The 18,759-nt window shown below is 36.8% G+C and overlaps 1 protein-coding gene across 1 annotated transcript in view; it reads right to left on the reverse strand.

Annotated features, from left to right (window-relative positions):
- Positions 1-16,077, reverse strand: part of CLCA2 (chloride channel accessory 2) — a gene marked incomplete at both ends in the record, with an annotated part of 33,741 nt that extends 17,664 nt beyond the window's left edge. The window contains 12 exon segments of the mRNA XM_084243615.1: positions 329-435; positions 1,483-1,660; positions 2,733-2,963; positions 5,250-5,477; positions 7,932-8,091; positions 9,074-9,178; positions 11,636-11,790; positions 14,659-14,796; positions 15,654-15,842; positions 15,844-15,948; positions 15,952-16,008; positions 16,012-16,077. Coding sequence (XP_084099741.1) covers positions 329-435; positions 1,483-1,660; positions 2,733-2,963; positions 5,250-5,477; positions 7,932-8,091; positions 9,074-9,178; positions 11,636-11,790; positions 14,659-14,796; positions 15,654-15,842; positions 15,844-15,948; positions 15,952-16,008; positions 16,012-16,077 — 1,719 coding nt within the window.
- Between the last annotated feature and the right edge of the window lie 2,682 nt (positions 16,078-18,759).

Below are 18,759 nucleotides of genomic sequence, written 5' to 3' on the forward strand. Positions count from 1 at the left end.
ATATCTCTACCTTATCCTTACTCCCATGTCTACTCTGAGCCAGAAGAAGGAATAAGCTCTGCTTACAAACTTTGACAACTGAGATAGCAATTCCAGAAACTAACTCGTAGGGCTGAGAAATTCATCCCTCCAGTAAGCACACAATGTGTCCCTGCTCTGATGACACCACGAAACTCAAAAACTTTTTGTGCAAGGAAATATTTTTTTTACATGTTTCATTACATAGTCAAAAAAGTTAATGAGGCAGTTAGCACATTCATCTGTTTTCCCTGCTTCCTTTCCCCTAGCCCACAGCATATTTGTTAGTATACTATGGAAGAGTTCTGACCTGAAAACTTTGTTGAAAAATGTCTCCGGTTCCAGAGGAAATTCTACTGAAAGCATCAATCATGCTATTGGAATTTGATTTATCTGGAACGAAGAACTTTAAGCCACCTGAAATACATGACAGGTAAGTTAATTTTTTAAATGAATAAAATAAAGCAAAAAATAATATTATACATTGAGCCTTTGCCAACCCCTCTGTTGCGTAAGAAGATTTGCTGGAGGGAAGAGGAGCTTGTTTGACTGGCTTTGCTTGGCATGCTACATGACCACATGGCTAGAGGCCTAATGGTTTTGTTTGTTCTGTTCACAGCTGTAGTATCTACCTGGTACATGATAAAAGTCAACAAATATTTATCAAATAATCTTGTAATGAAGGTAACACATAGACAATCCAGGTTGTTACCTATCTACATTGTTATCTATTTACATTTTGAAAACTTTGTTCTCAAAATAAATTCAATAAAACCAACTTGGAATTTTTAAGCCAGAATACCATATTTTATTGACTATAAGGAATATAAGGTAAAATTATTCTGCACTTAATTTAGAGTCAACCAAAAGAATATATATCTTACCAAACAGTATATGTCCTTAATCATGGAAGTTAGTAAATTTAATCTTAATCATATTTTTTAGATCCATGATTACACATGCTGAGGCAGGTTTAACAAAAAAATTACCAGCGTGATATTTTCATTGGCTGTAGAAAATCAGTACCTTCTAGGGAAAATGTTTAAAAAATCAGCAAAATATTGGCAGGTTTTGACAATGTTCTCTTTAAGTCATGTACTCTGTTAACATAGGCTGAGTTTCATGATTGTGCTTTCAATATTCAAGTTTAAAGAAAAATGCTCCAAAATTTGTTTTTAGGGCCTCCCCTGGTGGCGCAGCGGTTGAGCGCTGGGCTGCAAAGCTGCCCACAGCCTTTGCAGCGTGGGTTCGTTCCCTGGCCGTGGGGCAAGGGTCCCAAATGGCACGCAGGTCTCTCCTGTCATCCGCTGCTCCCCTCAGCAGTGTATTTCATCACTGTCTGTTCTGTTCCCTGCTCTGGCTCTGGTGAATTCTCTCAACCTCCTGCACTTCTGACTGTGCCCAGTGCTTGTATAAATAAATAAATAAATCTTTAAAAAAAATTGTTTTTAGAAATGCATTTACCTGTAAGTTGTGATAATTCCTCCAGGTTTTCGACCACAGATGAACCCAGAGCAATGGAATGAATGGTTGAACCACTGCTGAGCACAGTGAGTAAGCAATTGCTAATATGCTCATCATCTCCACTTGTCACTAATATCATCACAGTTCCATAGGTTTTTCCATTCAGCTTTTCAGCCACCTGAATATATATTATCAGTTATTTGGGAGGAAATGTAATTAAAATATTTTTATTGTGTGGAATTCACTGTCATTCCAATTCAGTGAGGATAGACCTCTTCTGGGTCCTCTGAGGAGTCAATCCTCAACTCACACATCACATCATTTATCACCCTACATGTCATTACTGGTTTGCTTGTGAACAGGGACTCTTCCTGTTCAACTCTTTCTGTTGAATCACCCTGATATGCCTTTGTTTAGAATAATGTCTGTGATAGAGGATATGAGGGAACGTTATTGTGTAAGGTTTTGCCTCTCAGATCCAGTGACTGACCAATAAGAGGCCCTCGAGCTGTGGTTTTCAGCCTCGGCTACACATTAGAATCAGATGGGGACCTTCAAATACTTTTAACTTGCAGGCTATGACCCAAAGCAATTAAATGAGAATCTCTGGAGTAAGAGCCAGACATCAAGATTTTTAATCTCCATGTGATTTCAGTGGGCAGCCAAGGTTAAGAAACATTTGTCTTTAGATAGCAATAACTGCAGCCAGTGAGTCCTTTTTGCTACCAGAGGCTTGGTGCATGGCAGCATTGTAGGTGTCAAATCCAAACTATGCTGATTTAGATATACTCTATCATAACTGACACATGCCTCTGGCCTTAACTGATTGTTTGTTTCAGGTCCAGTAAGGTTATAAGCAGGAATCAGACATGCTGCTGTTGACTGGAAAATCCAAGAGTAACAAAGGACACATCCAGGACAGTCCCAGAATGGATAGAGTCAGTGTTAGCAATTGTCCAGTTAATGTTAAGTCCCCAGTCTTCAACATTGTACTAATTTATTTATCATTCCTTCAATAAGCACTTACTAATAAACTATTAAATATCAGGTACTTTGCTAGGTACAGGGGGCTTTAATGATGAAGGGATGGTTTCTATCTTTGTCTATAACAAAAATTTTTCATTACTCTCCTATTGTTGAGTCTGTTATGATCACACTATAATAGATTGCCCCAAATTAGAAGTTACGTCACATACATAATAAGAAAAAGGACAGTTACTGTGAACCAAGACTTGGGTGCTCTACTGTACCTCAAATCCTTTCCTAAGTCCTGAACAGATGCTGGTTTCCCCTTCGGTTGACACAGTTGTAGGCAGATATGAAACCAATAGTTTTCGGTCATCATCACTGTTAATTTGGTGTAGCTGGGTTCTGATCTGTCCTTTGCTATTGAAAGTTACAATGCCCACAAAGGTTTGAATTTCAACAATCTGCATCAAATAAAATTCTGCTGCTTGTTGCAATCGAAGGAGTCTGTCAGCCTGTGTCCCAAAAAAGGGGGGGAAAGGCAGTGATTTGTTTGGTAGACAAAAGCATGAACAAGTAACTCAATTAGCAAATATCTCTGCTAATTCTTCAGAGGTGTGGGATTATATTTTTTTGAGGTGTATTGTGGTACAAAGCTAGGATATTGTGCAATTAACTGCAGTCCCAGAAATAAATGCTTCTCAGGGAGGGAGGAGTGATTTGGAAACCTGCCCTCAGCAAGTTATAATTCCACCTCTTAGAACACAGATCACTACTATTTCTCTTCAACTCAGATTTCAAGTTCTATGGAACCAATTGAGATTATAGTGGTAGCTGTTTCTTTTAAAATACAGTCTAAGTTACAGAGGATATTGCAAAGAGACCTTATGATAGAGAGGAAATGTAGTCCTAGTTATCTGTCTTGGCACTAACCTCTGATATCATGGTCATCTGGGACTGAGGACTTTGTAAAGTTGGATGATAAAACCTTTCTTCTTATTAAAATGTATCTGCTGTGAGGAACAGCTAAGAACATTTATGATGTACAGTTATACTTTGAAGAGCTAGTCAAGCATAAAGTAATATTAGTGACGTAGTTTGGAGAGGTGACACTGATGAATTCACTAGGATCACTTGTTTTGAAGGTGGTAAGAGCAGTAAGCTGAGCAAATAGCCAATATATAAACTCTGAATCCATATTTGAGAAGAGTATGTTCTAATCAACTGCAGATATAGAAGATTATGAAATTATCCAGATGCTGAATGTATTAGTGGTGTTTCTTTGATAATATTTCACAGCTGAGTCCCAGAAAGCAAATTGTCCAGGACTACTGATCCAGAGAATGCAAGAAGATAAATTCTTCCTTTGGACCATTGCAATAATAAAATAGTAATTTTGCTTATGAACCAAAACTTCATATTCATTATATTATTTATTTCCTCCCAACAGCCCTATGAAATAGATTGCACTGTCCTGTTAAATGTTTAACATTGGCTTTCTGGTGTGAGAGAGATATCCGTATTTGATGCAATTAACTCCCACTGAATTAATTTCAATTTGTCAATGTGATAACACTGAATGTTATGCTGGGAAGAGATATGTAATAGCACATCTCTTAAAGATACAAAAGGTGAGAGATGACCTCAAGAACATAGATTTGGGATCAGCAGATTTTTTTTATAAAGAGCCAGAAAGTAAATATTTTTGGCTTGTTGGGCCATCTATTCTCTGTGCAATAGCTCACCTTTATTTTAACACTAAAGCAGCCACATATAATATATAAACAAATAAATATTGCTGTGTTGTAGTAAATCTTCACGGACACTGAAATCTGAATTTCAGTGTCATGAAATATTATTATTCTTTTGATTTTTTCTCTAAACTTTTTAGAAAGTAAACCCATTCTTAGCTCATAGCCTGTGCAAAAACAGGTAATGGGCCAAACTTGGTCAATGGGCTGTAGTTTACTTTCTCAGAACACAGAAACTATCAAAAAAAAGTAGAAAAATAATTTGACGGTGAAGAGTATCAAGCATTTATTATGTGTTTTCATAGATGTCATTTAAATTATGTATACATAGATTTTTTTAACAATGGTTGTGTTTAATACCTGGATTTCAAATTTCCTAAAAATTTAACTGTTAACTTATGAGGCAGAATGAGCTAATTCTGTCACACCAATTAAAGTAGATGTAATTATCCCTATTTTACAAATAAGAAAACTGAGCTTCAGGAAGGTTATTTTGCTCTTAGTTACACAGACAGTAAATTAAGATGCCAGAATTTAAAGCCTATCTACCTGATTCCAGAGATTAAGGCTTTAACCGCTATCAGAATTCTAGAACTTTCTAGAGCAAGTTTCTGGCAGGCTTTGTGATTGCCTGATGACTAAGATATAGTTTTCTGTTCACAATGACATATGAACTGTACACATAGTAGCTATGCACATTCACTTCAAACTCAGTGTTTTGCCTCAACCAAGCCTGTCTACCAAGGAGTGCAATTTGACCAGACAGTACCCTATCATTACATATTAGAGTTTTAAAAAAGCATCTTAGTCAGAAAAGTTTGCAATTAACAAAAATGAGGGTTAGGAATTATCTGTGGATTTTGTTTGTCTCAATTTCTGTGTCACATTTTGAATTTCTTTCTCATATCCCCCAGAAAAGATAATATCCATCACTATTCCAAGCTCCTCCTCCTCTGCCCTTACCTCCTGAAAAAAAATAAATAAATAAAGTTTAAAACTGATAGAAAGAAAATGATAATGGTTTATAACCATTTTAGTTCAAAATGTTACCTCTGCCATATTGCTGGATACATCCAACACCAAACAGACCACTTTATCGCCTGCCTGTACAAGGGAAAATGTGGGAGGAGGTGGAAATTCAGTCCCAATCATGGCAAAACTATGGTCAAAGTCAGCAGAATCTGTGATTACATCCCATGTGCTTCTGAGGCTGCACATTTGGTTCTGTAGGTTTGGAGCTTCTTGGTTGTGGGTACTTGCATTACAGAATTCAACCACCTAGACAAAGAACAAAACCTGACATTATAGACATATTTCTCATTGTCAACCAATAAAGGTACAAGGAAGGTGAGATGAAGCAGGGAAGTGAGAAGTCAACAGCGATACCTTTTTTTACTTCAAGAATGACTTTGAGGGGCCTCCCTGGTGACCTAGGGGTTAAGTCCCAGCACTATCACTGCTATAGTCTGAGTTCGATCCCTGGTCAGGGAGCTAACCCACATGGCACAGCAGACCTTTCCTGCCTTGCCTGCTGCTCCCCTTAGCAATGTATTTCAGTAGCTCTGCCTGTTCTACTCCCAACAATGTCTCTGGTGTATCCTCTCACCTCTTGCACCTTTGGCCTACACCCCAGTTCTTCTACCCCCTCCAAAATAAATAAAAATAAAAACAAAAAAAGTTGTTTTTTTGTTTTTTTAAAGAACAACTTTGAATTTACAAATAAACCTTGGTACCCTTTAATTGAAATACTGGCACCCTTGTGTTACCAAGATACCCCTTTATCAAAGTTTATTTCACTTGGATAATAGAGGGCGAACCATGAACACACACACACACACACACACACACACACATATATATATATATGGAGAGAGAGAGAGAGAGAGCAGTGATATATATATATATAGCAGTGAGATATATATATATATATACACACACATATATATACATACATCATAGTCTTCAAAACAAAACAACCTCTCACTTTCCTTAGCTTGATATTGTGTTCAAGAAAATAACCCAGGAGAGTTATTTTGGCTGCCCATTCTTTGGAATCATATGACACCTTTATTTATTAATTACTAAACACGTAATCTATCTAGTTTAAATATTGATTTCTACAGTAACAGGATAAGGAGAAAGCCAACTTAAATTTATTTCCTGACCTGCACCCCCTGGAAATACAGATAAAACTCATTTAATAAAAGTTAACTTGTGTCAGCAACCCTTTTAAAAGTTTAGTTTGCATAGTCAAGTCATATGTCACCATGAATTTCCAGTGATTATATTCCTACAAATAGTAGATGCATCCTGCTAATAGGGAAATAAGCACTTTGCCCTAGAAAAAGTCTAGATCCTAGTCCCATCTCTAATTCCATAAAAAAAGAAGCTGAATTTAGAAAGTTTAGTAATTACTTAAGGACATGAATTTCTTAGTAGCATGGGGAGATATGAGTAGAACCTATTTTTTTAATTTTATATATTTTTTACACCATTTTTCATTTTTGTACAATGTATGCATTTTCATCTTGGTTATAGTCCCCATAAAATTCCCATCACCCTTGTTTTCATCCTACTCCCTTCTCCTATTTTTTGCTGGTGTTTATATGTAACTCATTCTCTATAGATCATGACTGTGGTTAGGGGTTTATAGAACTTTTCTGACTGGCTATTGGTATGCAGGATCTTTCAAAGGATCATAAAGATAGTACCAAGGCACAAATAATTTGAATGAAATATATGGAATTAGATTGTTTTCAGCTATTAAAGCTATAAATTAAACAGTGGATCAGACAAGAAGTATTAAAAAACCACCTTAAGTTGATTCCTAGTATTAACTGCATCCATACTGGAAATAAAATTATCTTAAAAAAAAAAAAGCTTATCACTTCAAGTCATGGTCATCTATGTAAACAAAGAGCAAAGTTCTCAGAGACACATGCCCACAGTGCTCCAGCCCCATGGAAAGATGACCACAGACATGACCTAGCTTTTTGTGAAGACAGAAGCAGATATGGAGCCTGAAGGGTGAGGCCACCAAAACTCTATCACCAAACTCTCCCCTTTCTGATTCCGTGCTCTCTGAGCAAGCTTCTGCCTGTTCCATGCTTCTTTCTTCAGAGAGAGAGAATGAACTGGCCAGCAGTTGCAAGTATTGGATCCTCGTGAAAGACTATTATTTTCAAATAAAAATTTTTAAAATAGTGCTCTAGATTTGTATATGAGTCTATTGTCAGTATAGAATACTGACAAGGTTGAAGGTTAATTGACCACCTTGGTAACACCTAACTTTTTTTTTTTTATGCTCTAGACTATACAAGGGGAAAGATTAGGAAGTGCAATTAAAGAGTAGTATGCTACTACTTCAAATGAATAAATATAACCATGTGTTATATCACTCACATTAACTTGGTACACTTTCCTATGAAAGGATAGAGGAACATCACCATATAAGCAATTTATTTTGGGATCTCCAGGGCTAACCTAATTAAATCACCTTCCCTGAAAAGCAATAATCATTTTTCCAAAGGAATCTATTTTTAGAGATCATCTTGGGGGGTGGGTCTTAGCTTTATTTTTATATCTGTAAAATAAAAACTAGATGAACTCTAAGATTCTCCACGTTGTAAAATGTAGTGAATCTTAACTGTATGTTTAAATACCTAAAACATATCAGACTACCTTGGGAAGAGATGGAGTCTTAAGAGTTTGGCATTCCAAGAACATACTTACAGAAGACAAACTTTGCATGAACATTATTGATGCAGTTGCATTTTGGGTGCTATTATATATAAATGTGCATCCCTCTTTGAAAAGCTTAGTAATAACACAATTTTGTTGGGGACAGGGGCCTTTTTCACACACAAAAGTGCCTGTGAGGTCAGATGAACACCTGAAAATAGAGAAATGGGTCTGTTTTAGAAATACTTATGTTTCTTCATTGATTCATAAAACAGTTTGCTGCAAGGCTTGCTGGGTACACATAAAACACCTTAAAACTATCCTATTAAGAAAGTTCGTTAATTTAGAAATGCATTCAACTGTATTTTAAAGCATTTGATCTTTATAAGAGGTTTTATATTGCCAAAAAGTTACCAAATGAACCAGGTCAAAACAAAAGATACCAGGAAGTTGACATGAGCTTCTAGATCCCCAAGGAAAAGTATGAACAGTAGTACCTGAGTCAGAGATCCTTTGAGTTCATAATTATATGCCAGAGGAAGAGTAAAATGAACACATAATGATGAAATACAAAAGGATTCTTTACTAAATGAGCAATCTCAAATGCTGTCAATGGGAGTGCAAAACAATACAACTTTTAGGAGAGGAATCAGTGTCTATCCAAATTACAGCTGAGGGTACCCTTTGTCCCAGATGAGTCTTGGAAGCACTTCAGTAGATCTGCTTGCATTCCCAAGAAATCATACATATGGCATATGACCTGTGATATTATTGGTGATGTCAAAAGTTGGGAAAAACCCACTTGGCTAGTCATAGGGGACTGATTAAAAATAAGGTATAACCACACAATGGAACACAATTCACTTTTTACAAAAAAAAGTAAAGAAAATATATATATTAATATTTATTTGAATTTGCCTGAAAAGATATGAAAAATAAATAAGAAACTAATTAAAATAGTTACCTAGAGGACATGAGAGATAATGGGTTAAAGGCAGAGCAACAGTGAGATAGCTAAGAGTATAACTTTTGTTTTGATATTTGAATCACAGAAATATTTACCAATATTTAGAGGCAATAAAATCTGAAAACTGAAAGAATCTCCTCCTCATCAGTTATGTTTTAGCTGCCATTAGCAACTTATTTTTGAGGTTAAAAAATCATGAATTTTAAAGGTGAGGAAAAGTACTAACCTTGTTACTTTAATTTGGTTTCGCTCATTTATGTAGAATGGTTTCTCATTGTTATATTCATCAAACACACCCCAACGGAGATGGGCCCATTCATGCACAAACACTCTGCCTGTAGAAAAGAGAGCTTCTGCTTTTAGTTCCTAAAATCTTTGTAATGGGCCTTAAAAAGCAGTAAAATTGTAACACTGTTTGACCACAGATATAGTCTTGCATGGCTTAGCAATGGGATACTTTCTGAGAAAAGTGTCAGCCATTTTTGTCATTATGGGTAAGTCATAGAGTATAATTGCACAAACCTAAATCGTACAGCCAGCCCCACTCCTAGGCTAACCCCACTCCAACAGCCAACCCCACTCCTATAGCCCAGTGGGACCACCATCCACTATTTGTCCAGCATGGCCTGTTAAGCCATTCATCATTGTACTCATTCCAAGGGGTTGAAGTGCAACTCTCTCTTCCACTTGCCTCAACCTATTTCCATCTCTTTCTACTTTATCCCCTATCATCATAAAAGAGGCAATATGAAATATGTTTAGTCCTGTAAATGCAAGCCAGCAACTCAATTATTGCACGTCTATTTGATACTAGTGAAGAGTCTCACATCCTCCCATTTTTCCATGGAGGCTTTCTAACAGGTTTCTATTTAGTTTCACATAGGTCTATAATTTCAGAATTTGGAGAAGAGGAAAGAAGCATATGTCAGTGCAATGGACTGTATGTTTGTCTCCCCAAATTCATGTGTTGAAATCCTATCGCCCAATGGGATAGTATTAGAAGATGGGGACTTTGGCTGGTGATTAGGTCATGAGGATATAGCCATCATCAAGGGGGCTAAAGCCCTTATAAAAGGGACCCCAGGGAGTCCCCTCCTCTTTACACCACATGAGGCCACAGAATGTCCAGTATAACCAGGAAGTGGTTCCTCACCAGTTTCCTAATCTACCAGTGCTAGTACTTGGACTTCCCAGCCTCCAAAACTGAGAAACAAATTTCTGTTGTTTATAAACTATCCAGTGTGTGCTATCCTGCTGGAGCAGTCAACAGACTAAAATACGAAACTAGCAAATAAAGTTTTCCTATTCTTGAGTCTGTTTTCCAAGCTTACCTACTTTTTATTGCAGGTAATTTTCCCATCTGAAGCTATGCTTGAACCCTGGGGACAGGGAGGGAGGAAGAAGAATCCTGGTGGTCTTTTTTATTTTATCCCTGATTCTCCATGTTTATATTTAACTCCAACTCTTGGCTTATGGGGACCCCCCCATCCTCAGCATCAAATCTTCTATAAGTCTTGCATTTTCTTCAATAGTCAGATCAAAATCGATTTCTCCCAAATAGAAGCTTTCCAGATTAACTCCCTTCCTAAAATGCACTTTTACATTTTCTAAATTATTTTTAACTCTTGTAGCCTAGGGAGTATTTTCTGTGCTGACTCAGGCTGTGGCATATTGCACAATTTTTGGATCTTGCAACAAAGAAAGGGAAGGGAACTGTCTGGGCTGAAAGTGTTAAGGAAAAGTTTATGCCTTCTTGTGAAATTTGCAAGTGCTGGTGAAGTCATATACTTGTGCAGACTTATAAGCACCCTATAGTTGCCAGGAAAAAAATTTTCTTATAAGTATGTTTTATAGAATATGCTAGCACTTCAGATTTAAGTGGGGGTAAAAGTGAAAACATCATTTAAAAGGCACTACAGAAAGTGAATACCAAAAACAAAAAGTTAAGAATGAGATGGCTCTTGACTTACGATCTTTTCTCTTTGTGTTTTCTTCCTCAGATCTCATCTGATAAATAAATGTGTCTCTAAACCTATGTGTAAACCCTTAGCATCTCTCCCAAATGCCAGCCAGCCAATGCAACCACAAGGCTGGGCCTTTCCACCAGCATAAACGACTGCTCCTTCTGAGTCTATGTCTATGTGCCATAATTGAGTGGCACCTAGACAATTCTTATTGTTCTTAGTTCTGTCTTTCCAGTTCACATTTCATTGCCTCCCCTCTTACTCATCTCATCTCAAGTGTGGAGATTAATTGTTCTGATATCCAGTTTCTCCCTCAACATTCCGAGCGATCCAGATTAACCACACAGATTTATCTTTTTAAGTCACAGATTCGATGGTGTCACTCCTGTGCTTATAAACTGTCAGTGTGAGTTCTTTCCTCACACTCTCTACACATCAGTGGGGACTACTGTGTGCATCTTTCAAACTTGCTCTGTGTTTTTCTGTCGCCAGAAATTTATTCATAATCTTCTCACTATTCTCTCTTTTCTTTCTATTTATTGAAATGATCCTCAACCTCAAGGATCCTCTCCTTTGTGAGAAAAGGTCTCCTTTTCTGCCCACTATTAATTCAAATTCTCTTATCCTTTCCTGCAGCATTCACAGTCTGGGCCATTAGTCAGGCAATTAACTCCTGCTCACTTTGTCCCTGCTCTTTTCCTGGGTCACAGTTCTCACCCAAATGGCAAATCTGTGGCATGTTTCAAGTTCTCTGAGTTGCTTTGAACACTAACCACAGAATATTGTAAATGGTATTGCCCAAGGTCTTTCTTGATTGGCCACACTTACCTCGTGATCCATAGCCAGCTGTTAAATCATCATTTAGTAGAAAGTTAGGTGTGAAATGAATGTATTTCCCTTCTTTTCCACACCCTCTGTATTGTAGGGTGTATGGATCATCTCCACGTGGCCCATACCAGTCAGTCACTATGACATTTGCCTAAGTTAAAAGAAATATAATAGTGTAGATGCCAACCATGATGTTGGTGACATAGACATATACATTTGTTAAAACCTTGAACTGTACACCTAAGATTTGTACATCTTTCTGTATAAATTGTATACCAATTTAATAATAGAGTTTTTAAATTGCCTTATAGATGGAGTATAAAAATCCATTCACAACTAAATAGCAGGAAAATTATTTAGCACTTTTAAAAATGTGTATTTTTTGGGCCTCCCAGGTGGCGCAGCGGTTGAGCGCTGGGTTGCGAAGCTGCCCGCGGCCTCTGCGGCGCCGGTTCGATCCCCGGCTGCTCCCCGGCCACCGGAGGAGGGTCCCACATGGCGTGCAGACCTCTCCTGCCGCCCGCTGCTCCCCTCAGCAGTGTACTTCGGTCCTTCTGCCTGCTCTGCTCCCCGCTCTGGCTCTGGTGAATTCTCTCACCCTCCCGGCTTCTGACTGTACCCAGTGTATGTATAAACCAAACAAACAAACAAACAAATAGATAAATAAAATAAGACATGCCTCTAGAAAATTAAAAAAAATAATAATAATAAAAAAAAAATAAAAAAAAAAAGTTTAAAAAAAAAAAATAAATAAAAATGTGTATTTTTTTTTAGAATCTAGAAAATTTTTATGGAGCCTGATTACTTCCACTTGGTCTTCCCATTTACCAGATTAAAATTTTCTCAAAAGTCAGCACAATAAAATTCTGATATTATTAAACACTATAAATATAGTAAAAACATGTGGAGAAATGTTAAAGCATTTACATCATTCAGAAGTGTACTGGAAAATGTTGTGGACTTTTTTGAATGACTTTCCGCGTGTTATTTCATCAGTGCAAAACAAAAGGATGTGTCTTACCTTTTCATTCCCATAACCAATTTCATCAGCAAAATATCATTCTATGGAAGTTATAGTTCATTTTTACCCTGACCACTTTCAATTACTAATGCTAAAACATAATATTTTAAGTCCAAAAATAAAGATAATATCTATTCAAGTAGCCATTAGAGAATGCAATTTTATATACAATATGGTTTATTTTATATTTAGGAAGAAAAATAACAGGTAGTCTTGGATTTCCCTTTAGAAATTAAAGATGGTAAGTTTTTTTCTTTAAAGCTGATTTTGGAACACCAGATCTATAAATATATATACATAATTATCACTATGTTTCTACACGTGTAATGTGAGTGTGTATGTGCATACACTGAGGAGTAGAGGAAGGTAATATTTTCATTTTTATTTCCCATTATTTCTACATTGTTTGATTTTTTTTTCAGTGAGCTTGAATTACCTTTATAATAATATTTATTTTTAGGAAAATAGGAATTCAAGTCAAGGGCTTTGCAAGGCAACACCAAAAAAGGAATCATCAGACATAAACTCAAATTGTGTCTCTGTAATTTAACAGTTTTTTGACTTAGGAAAAAACTCTTACCTGATTTAAACCTCAGTTCTGTTAATTTTAATGACAACGAATTTTGGAGTGTGTGAGAAGTAAGTAATAAATACAGAATTTCTAGCACTTACTTGAAACTTAATAATTACTATGTTTCTTCCCAGTTTATTCCTCTATCTCTCCTAGCTCCATGACCACACACTTTCAAAATGCTTTCAGCTGGCCACAAATCAAATGCATTTAAGAGCTTTTAATTCCTTCAAGATATAGGGGTACTATCTGTATTGCTATACCATTTGTTATTGAAAGAGTGACTTCAAAGGGAAGCTAAGTATTAAAATAATCAGAGGATGCCCACTCTGACCACTGTTATTTCACATACCATAAACATGGAGGAGGGCCTGCCAGAGCAATTTTTAAGAAAGATATCTGGATTGGAAAGGAATATGTAAAACTCACTATTTGCAGATTAATTGATATTTTATATTTGATCTTATATACGTGGTGGATAATGACTGGATATTTGTGGTGATATATGCATTTTCTGGGTGAGAAACTGTGAGGTGAAAAACCTGAAACCTACACAGTGTTAGAAACTAACACTAGCTCATTAAAAATAAATAAATAAAACAATTTGGAAATTTTATATCAAATGACACAAATAAGGAAAAGGGGAAACTGTATCTCTCATCCCCGAGCCCTTCTCTTTGAGCTATAGTTGCAGATATAGCGCCCACCCACTGCAGAATCTTGAGCTCAATGCCTCTGTTTAAGCCCAGATGGATGATGTCAGACTTGTTCGTGGTAACTTCAGTCATTTTGCAAATGTATTAAGTATTTATAGTATGCATATCAGTGTGTTACAGATGCCATTATGGATGCTTAACTATGATCTACAGCTTTTGAGAGTTCTTTGGAAGTAAGTTAAAGAAGAGTTAGCCGTTCCCAGTCCCCTGCTTACTTCCACCATCCTCTAAAACATCCTGGATTTTGGCTAATGAGAAATCCTGTGAATTTACATTCTAACAGAAGAAGACAGTCATATTTTTCTGTGTGTGGGTGGCTTGTTTCTGTCTGTACATGCATGTTTACTGCCCCTGACAGGATAGAAATGCAGATAGTCATAACTGGAATTGTTCTCTTCACACTTCATACTCGGAATAAAACTAGTACTTGGTCCTTAGCCAAAATCTCAGAAAGGATCTTCTAAGGTACAAAATAAAGTGATTTTTCTGAGCTGCTACTCAAGCAATGGCACTTTACTTATTTTTATTCTATAATTTGTACTTCTTTGTAATATTTCCATATATTTTATGGATAAAAATCTTCCCAATAACATTATGTGTGAATTAATATCAGTGATTTGTTTTTCCCTTGTTCTCACCTTTATTATTTAAACACAATACGTGTTAGTTGTTTTTTTTCCCTTTAAGTTTAATGAAATCCTAAATTCTTACCTTTTCATATGATTCTTGTTTTACTTGACTATAATTATTAGCTTTCCATGTGGCAGGTATTAAAATCTTTATACTTCTGAAAAATACTTTTCTCTTGGTAGCATTGAATAGATAATAAGAAGCTTCAGTTATCATTTCCTATAACCAAATAAAAGAAAAGCTTATTTCATCACTTATAAGTCCTTTATTTTTTCATTTTCTCATTATACTTGAAAAAGTAGTCATAAAAAATAAAAAATTTTGAAGGATCCCTTTCTTTTTGAGATAACTTTAGGCTTTGGGTAAACTTAGGAGCCAAATAAGCTTCAAACAGTTATCTGGAGGAGATTTTGAGACACTGTGTCTAGGTTTGCCTATATAATTTTCCCAATTTTGTGAAAGGCTTTTAAATTTTTATGAAGCAAATCCTTTTCTTGTCCTACCTGTAGGCATGTTCAAGGCCACACCTTGTGATGACACCAATTTCACTAAAGCAATATCAAAGGAAGCTCTTCAGTAATGGAATTATGATCCTCCCTTACCATGTTAAAGTGAAAATAGTCACTTATTTTACAGAGCATTCTAGTAAAAAGAAAGAAAGTTTCTCTTTGTCACTCCTGGCTTTCTCTTTTCTGTTGAAAATTCTCAATCTCAAAATGGAATCCAACAATATGATTTTAATGAGCATAATAGGTCTTTTTCATCAATCAAACATTTGGTCTTTATTGCCACGTGGGCTATTTTTAAAGTTGTTACCTCCCAAACAGTCATGTAGGAGCCTAAGAAAGTTAAAATTAATAGTAACCATCAACAACAAATGAAAGAAGACAAGAGGGGACACTATGCAGAGTTAAAAGCACAAACTGGCTTAGCCATAATTATAATTTTTGTTGTTATCTTTAACAAATGCTGCTCTCTTACTGTTCAAATGCAAACCAGGTAGGATTATTAGCTCTTTAAAAACTACAGTTCTGCCCCAGTGATATAATGGTATTAACTGTGTACTTGCTACTCACCTTAATGTTTGGGATGAGGTTCTGATCCTCAGATACCTGAGGATTGATTGCAACCAGTAAATCATCGTATCCATTGTCCCGAAGTTGGACTCCATCTCCCAGGCATAGAAATTCTGCACTCAGGGCCACGAGGAGAGTCAAAAACTTTAGGCTGCAAACAGGACCTGCATCGTTCCTGGGGATCATGTTGTAGAGAAGCCTCTGGTTTACTCACTCTGATCCTGCTGGGCACATTGTGCCAGGTTGTCCATGGGAAAGCAGGTAATTTCTTTCTGAACTTGGTAGGTCTTAGAACTTATGGTAAAGGAGGTGCCTTCTTTGCAAAATCTGGGTGGATCACTTTATAAACCTGCCTCTACAAGTCCCTTTTCTCCAGGCAATGCCACACTTGCCTGTTCTGCGGCAGAGCTTTCTCCTGAATCATGGTTGGGCAAGAAAAAATCTTTCTCCCTCCTTACTTATTTTATACCTTCTCAGAAGGAAGAAGGAAATAATATGAGTTTGAAACTGGGAAGCCTGGCTGGCTGGACTGGAGATCAGAGATTCTGAATTGTTCCATCTACTTTGCACAGAAGCACAAAAATTGATAGTGAATTTCCTCTCCTTAGCCTTGACAACCTCCTCCATCAGTGAATGCAACTTCTCCCCTACTGCATTCAAGTTAATTTTGTTTGTTGTAAGTTTCCCTTTTCTACTGTTTTGAGGATTTGGAGACTCATCCTGTAGTCCCATCCCTGCAGCCCTTGGGTCGGATAGTCTGGGCAAGCGCTCAGCTGGTGCTGGGGAGAAGGTATCAGATATCCCCCAGGGAAGGCCAAGTGCCAGGAATGTAGATGCCCGTGCTGGCCACTGAGCCATTCCCCCTGCCCTTGCTGCCCTTTCTGGACTCTGGAAAATTATAAATTTCTCTTTCAGCAATTCTCTTCTGAGAGCAAGGCTATGCCCCATTACCCTTACATTTCTCCAGGATTTATCACAGGATCTGGTATATAGTAAGCTTTACAAATAATTGATAGCAAATTAATAATACCTGATAATTACATAATGTTTTAAGTTTACAAGTGAAGTTTTTTAAATGTCAAATGCAGACATTTCATTTTCAATGAAAATTAACACTAGGTGAAGGGACTAACATTTATTGATTGGTGGGTTTTATTATGGCCATTTTATGGGTGACAAAACCAAGTCTCTGAAAATCTAAGTAATTTGTTCAAAGCTGTGCAAGTATACTGTAGTGCTAGAACGAGACCGCTGACTTCAGACTTTGTTATTTTTCATAATACAATCATATCTCGATTTATTGTGCTTTATTATCACATTTCACAAATACTTCATTTTTTTTTTACAAATTGAGGTTTGTGGGAAGTCTCTGGGCATCACTTTTTTTACTTTTGTGTCTCTGTCACATTTAATTAAGGTATGCACATTAGGTATTTTAGACACAATGATACTGCACACTTCATAATCTACAGTATATGTAGACATTACTTATACGCACTGGGAAGACAAAAAATTTGTATGACTTGCTTATTGAGACACTTGCTTTGTAGCTGTGGCCTGGAGCTGATTCTGCAAAAACTCTGAGGTACCTGCATCCTGTTCTTAGTTAGCAAATTATACTAGCAACTCTCTCTTTTGTGTGTGTGTGTGTGTGTATAAGGTCTCCACACACAGTGAAAGCTATTGTAAAATAATATCTAAAACCAAGGAAGAATGTTTTCTGCTGGATCAGGGGTCCAGAGCAAGCAAGTCTTGAAACTTGTGGACACACATGTCTGTCTTCTCTGCAAGGGCCCATTGCTGAAGATTCCTGAGTAGGAGAGTCAGCAGGCATGGATCTGTCCTTGCTTCCAACAGGCACTTCACCAATGCTAAGTCTATTTTCTCCTCCTCTGGCCATATTCAGGGTCGGGACAATGTCAGTCTTCCTCCCCCAAAAGGTTGGAGTCTTCTGAATGAGGGCTCTGGTGCCTTGTTTGCCGTAGCAAACAGTAGTTAATTAACTCTTACTATACAGGCACTATGCTTACCTACTATAATCTCCATTTTATAAAGTAAGTATTATTGCAATCTCTGTTTTACAAATAAGGAACTGATGCTTAAAGCAGGCTCAGAAAAATGGGAGAAATTATATCCTTCTTATCAATTTGTTGAGAGAATTGTTGGCCAATATAGTAAAGTGCTTAGAATAGTACCTATCATATGATATGTGACATGTAAATATTAACTAACATCACTGTTATTATCACTAGCAGTTGACTTATTGGAACTCTTCCTTTTGTGAATACATGTTACTCATTAACTCACTGCAATGTGGTGGGCACTGGGATTCAGTAAACAAGATTTAGTTCCTGCCTCCAAGGACCTCCCTACCTAACAAGGAAAACAGAAGCAAATAGATGATACGTTATGTAAGGATTTGGTGCTGGAGAACATGTAACCCATTGTGGAGCATTTAAACTAAGCTCGAAAGAGGGAGAAAGGAAGATTCCCAAAAACATACTTGGCTAAGCTGAGACAAAACAGATGAGCAAGAGTTAATCAGGAGAAATGAGTAAGAGTGGGCAGAACGCTTAATAACAAGAGCCTGGAGCTGAAAGACTGGGAGAATTAATTAAAAAAAAAAAAGAAATAAAGATTTAAGATCTACAGCTTGGAGAGGTGCTGAAAGGAATTTTTCTCTTGTTGTCTCTCTGGAACCTCTTTTGCTTTGCACTCAAATTCCATTTCTGTCCTGAAACCCTAGTGTGAATTCCTTAACTAGGTCAAATCCCATCTTTCATGTTCTCATAATAATCAGATACCTCTCCTTGGAAGCATGATCATGGTTATAATGTCATATTCATATTGGGCAACTGCTTTCTGCTGAAGGGCCTATATGTTTATGTATTTAAAAAGTCTGTTTTTAATCTATATATGAGAAGGAACCCTGTCTGTTTTTTATCACTACCTCTGAGCACCTAGCTCAGAAAACTCTCAATAAATATTAGTTCAATGAATGGAGTTAGGAGAACTAAATAAAAGCCAAATCTAAAGGATTATAGTGTGAAAATATTCCTCCCCCCAACCCTAAATGTACATCTTTGAGAAACATTTCTTCTGTTCT

The sequence above is a fragment of the Talpa europaea genome, assembly GCF_964194135.1.
Source record: "Talpa europaea genome assembly, chromosome: 9".
Classification (NCBI taxonomy): domain Eukaryota; kingdom Metazoa; phylum Chordata; class Mammalia; order Eulipotyphla; family Talpidae; genus Talpa; species Talpa europaea.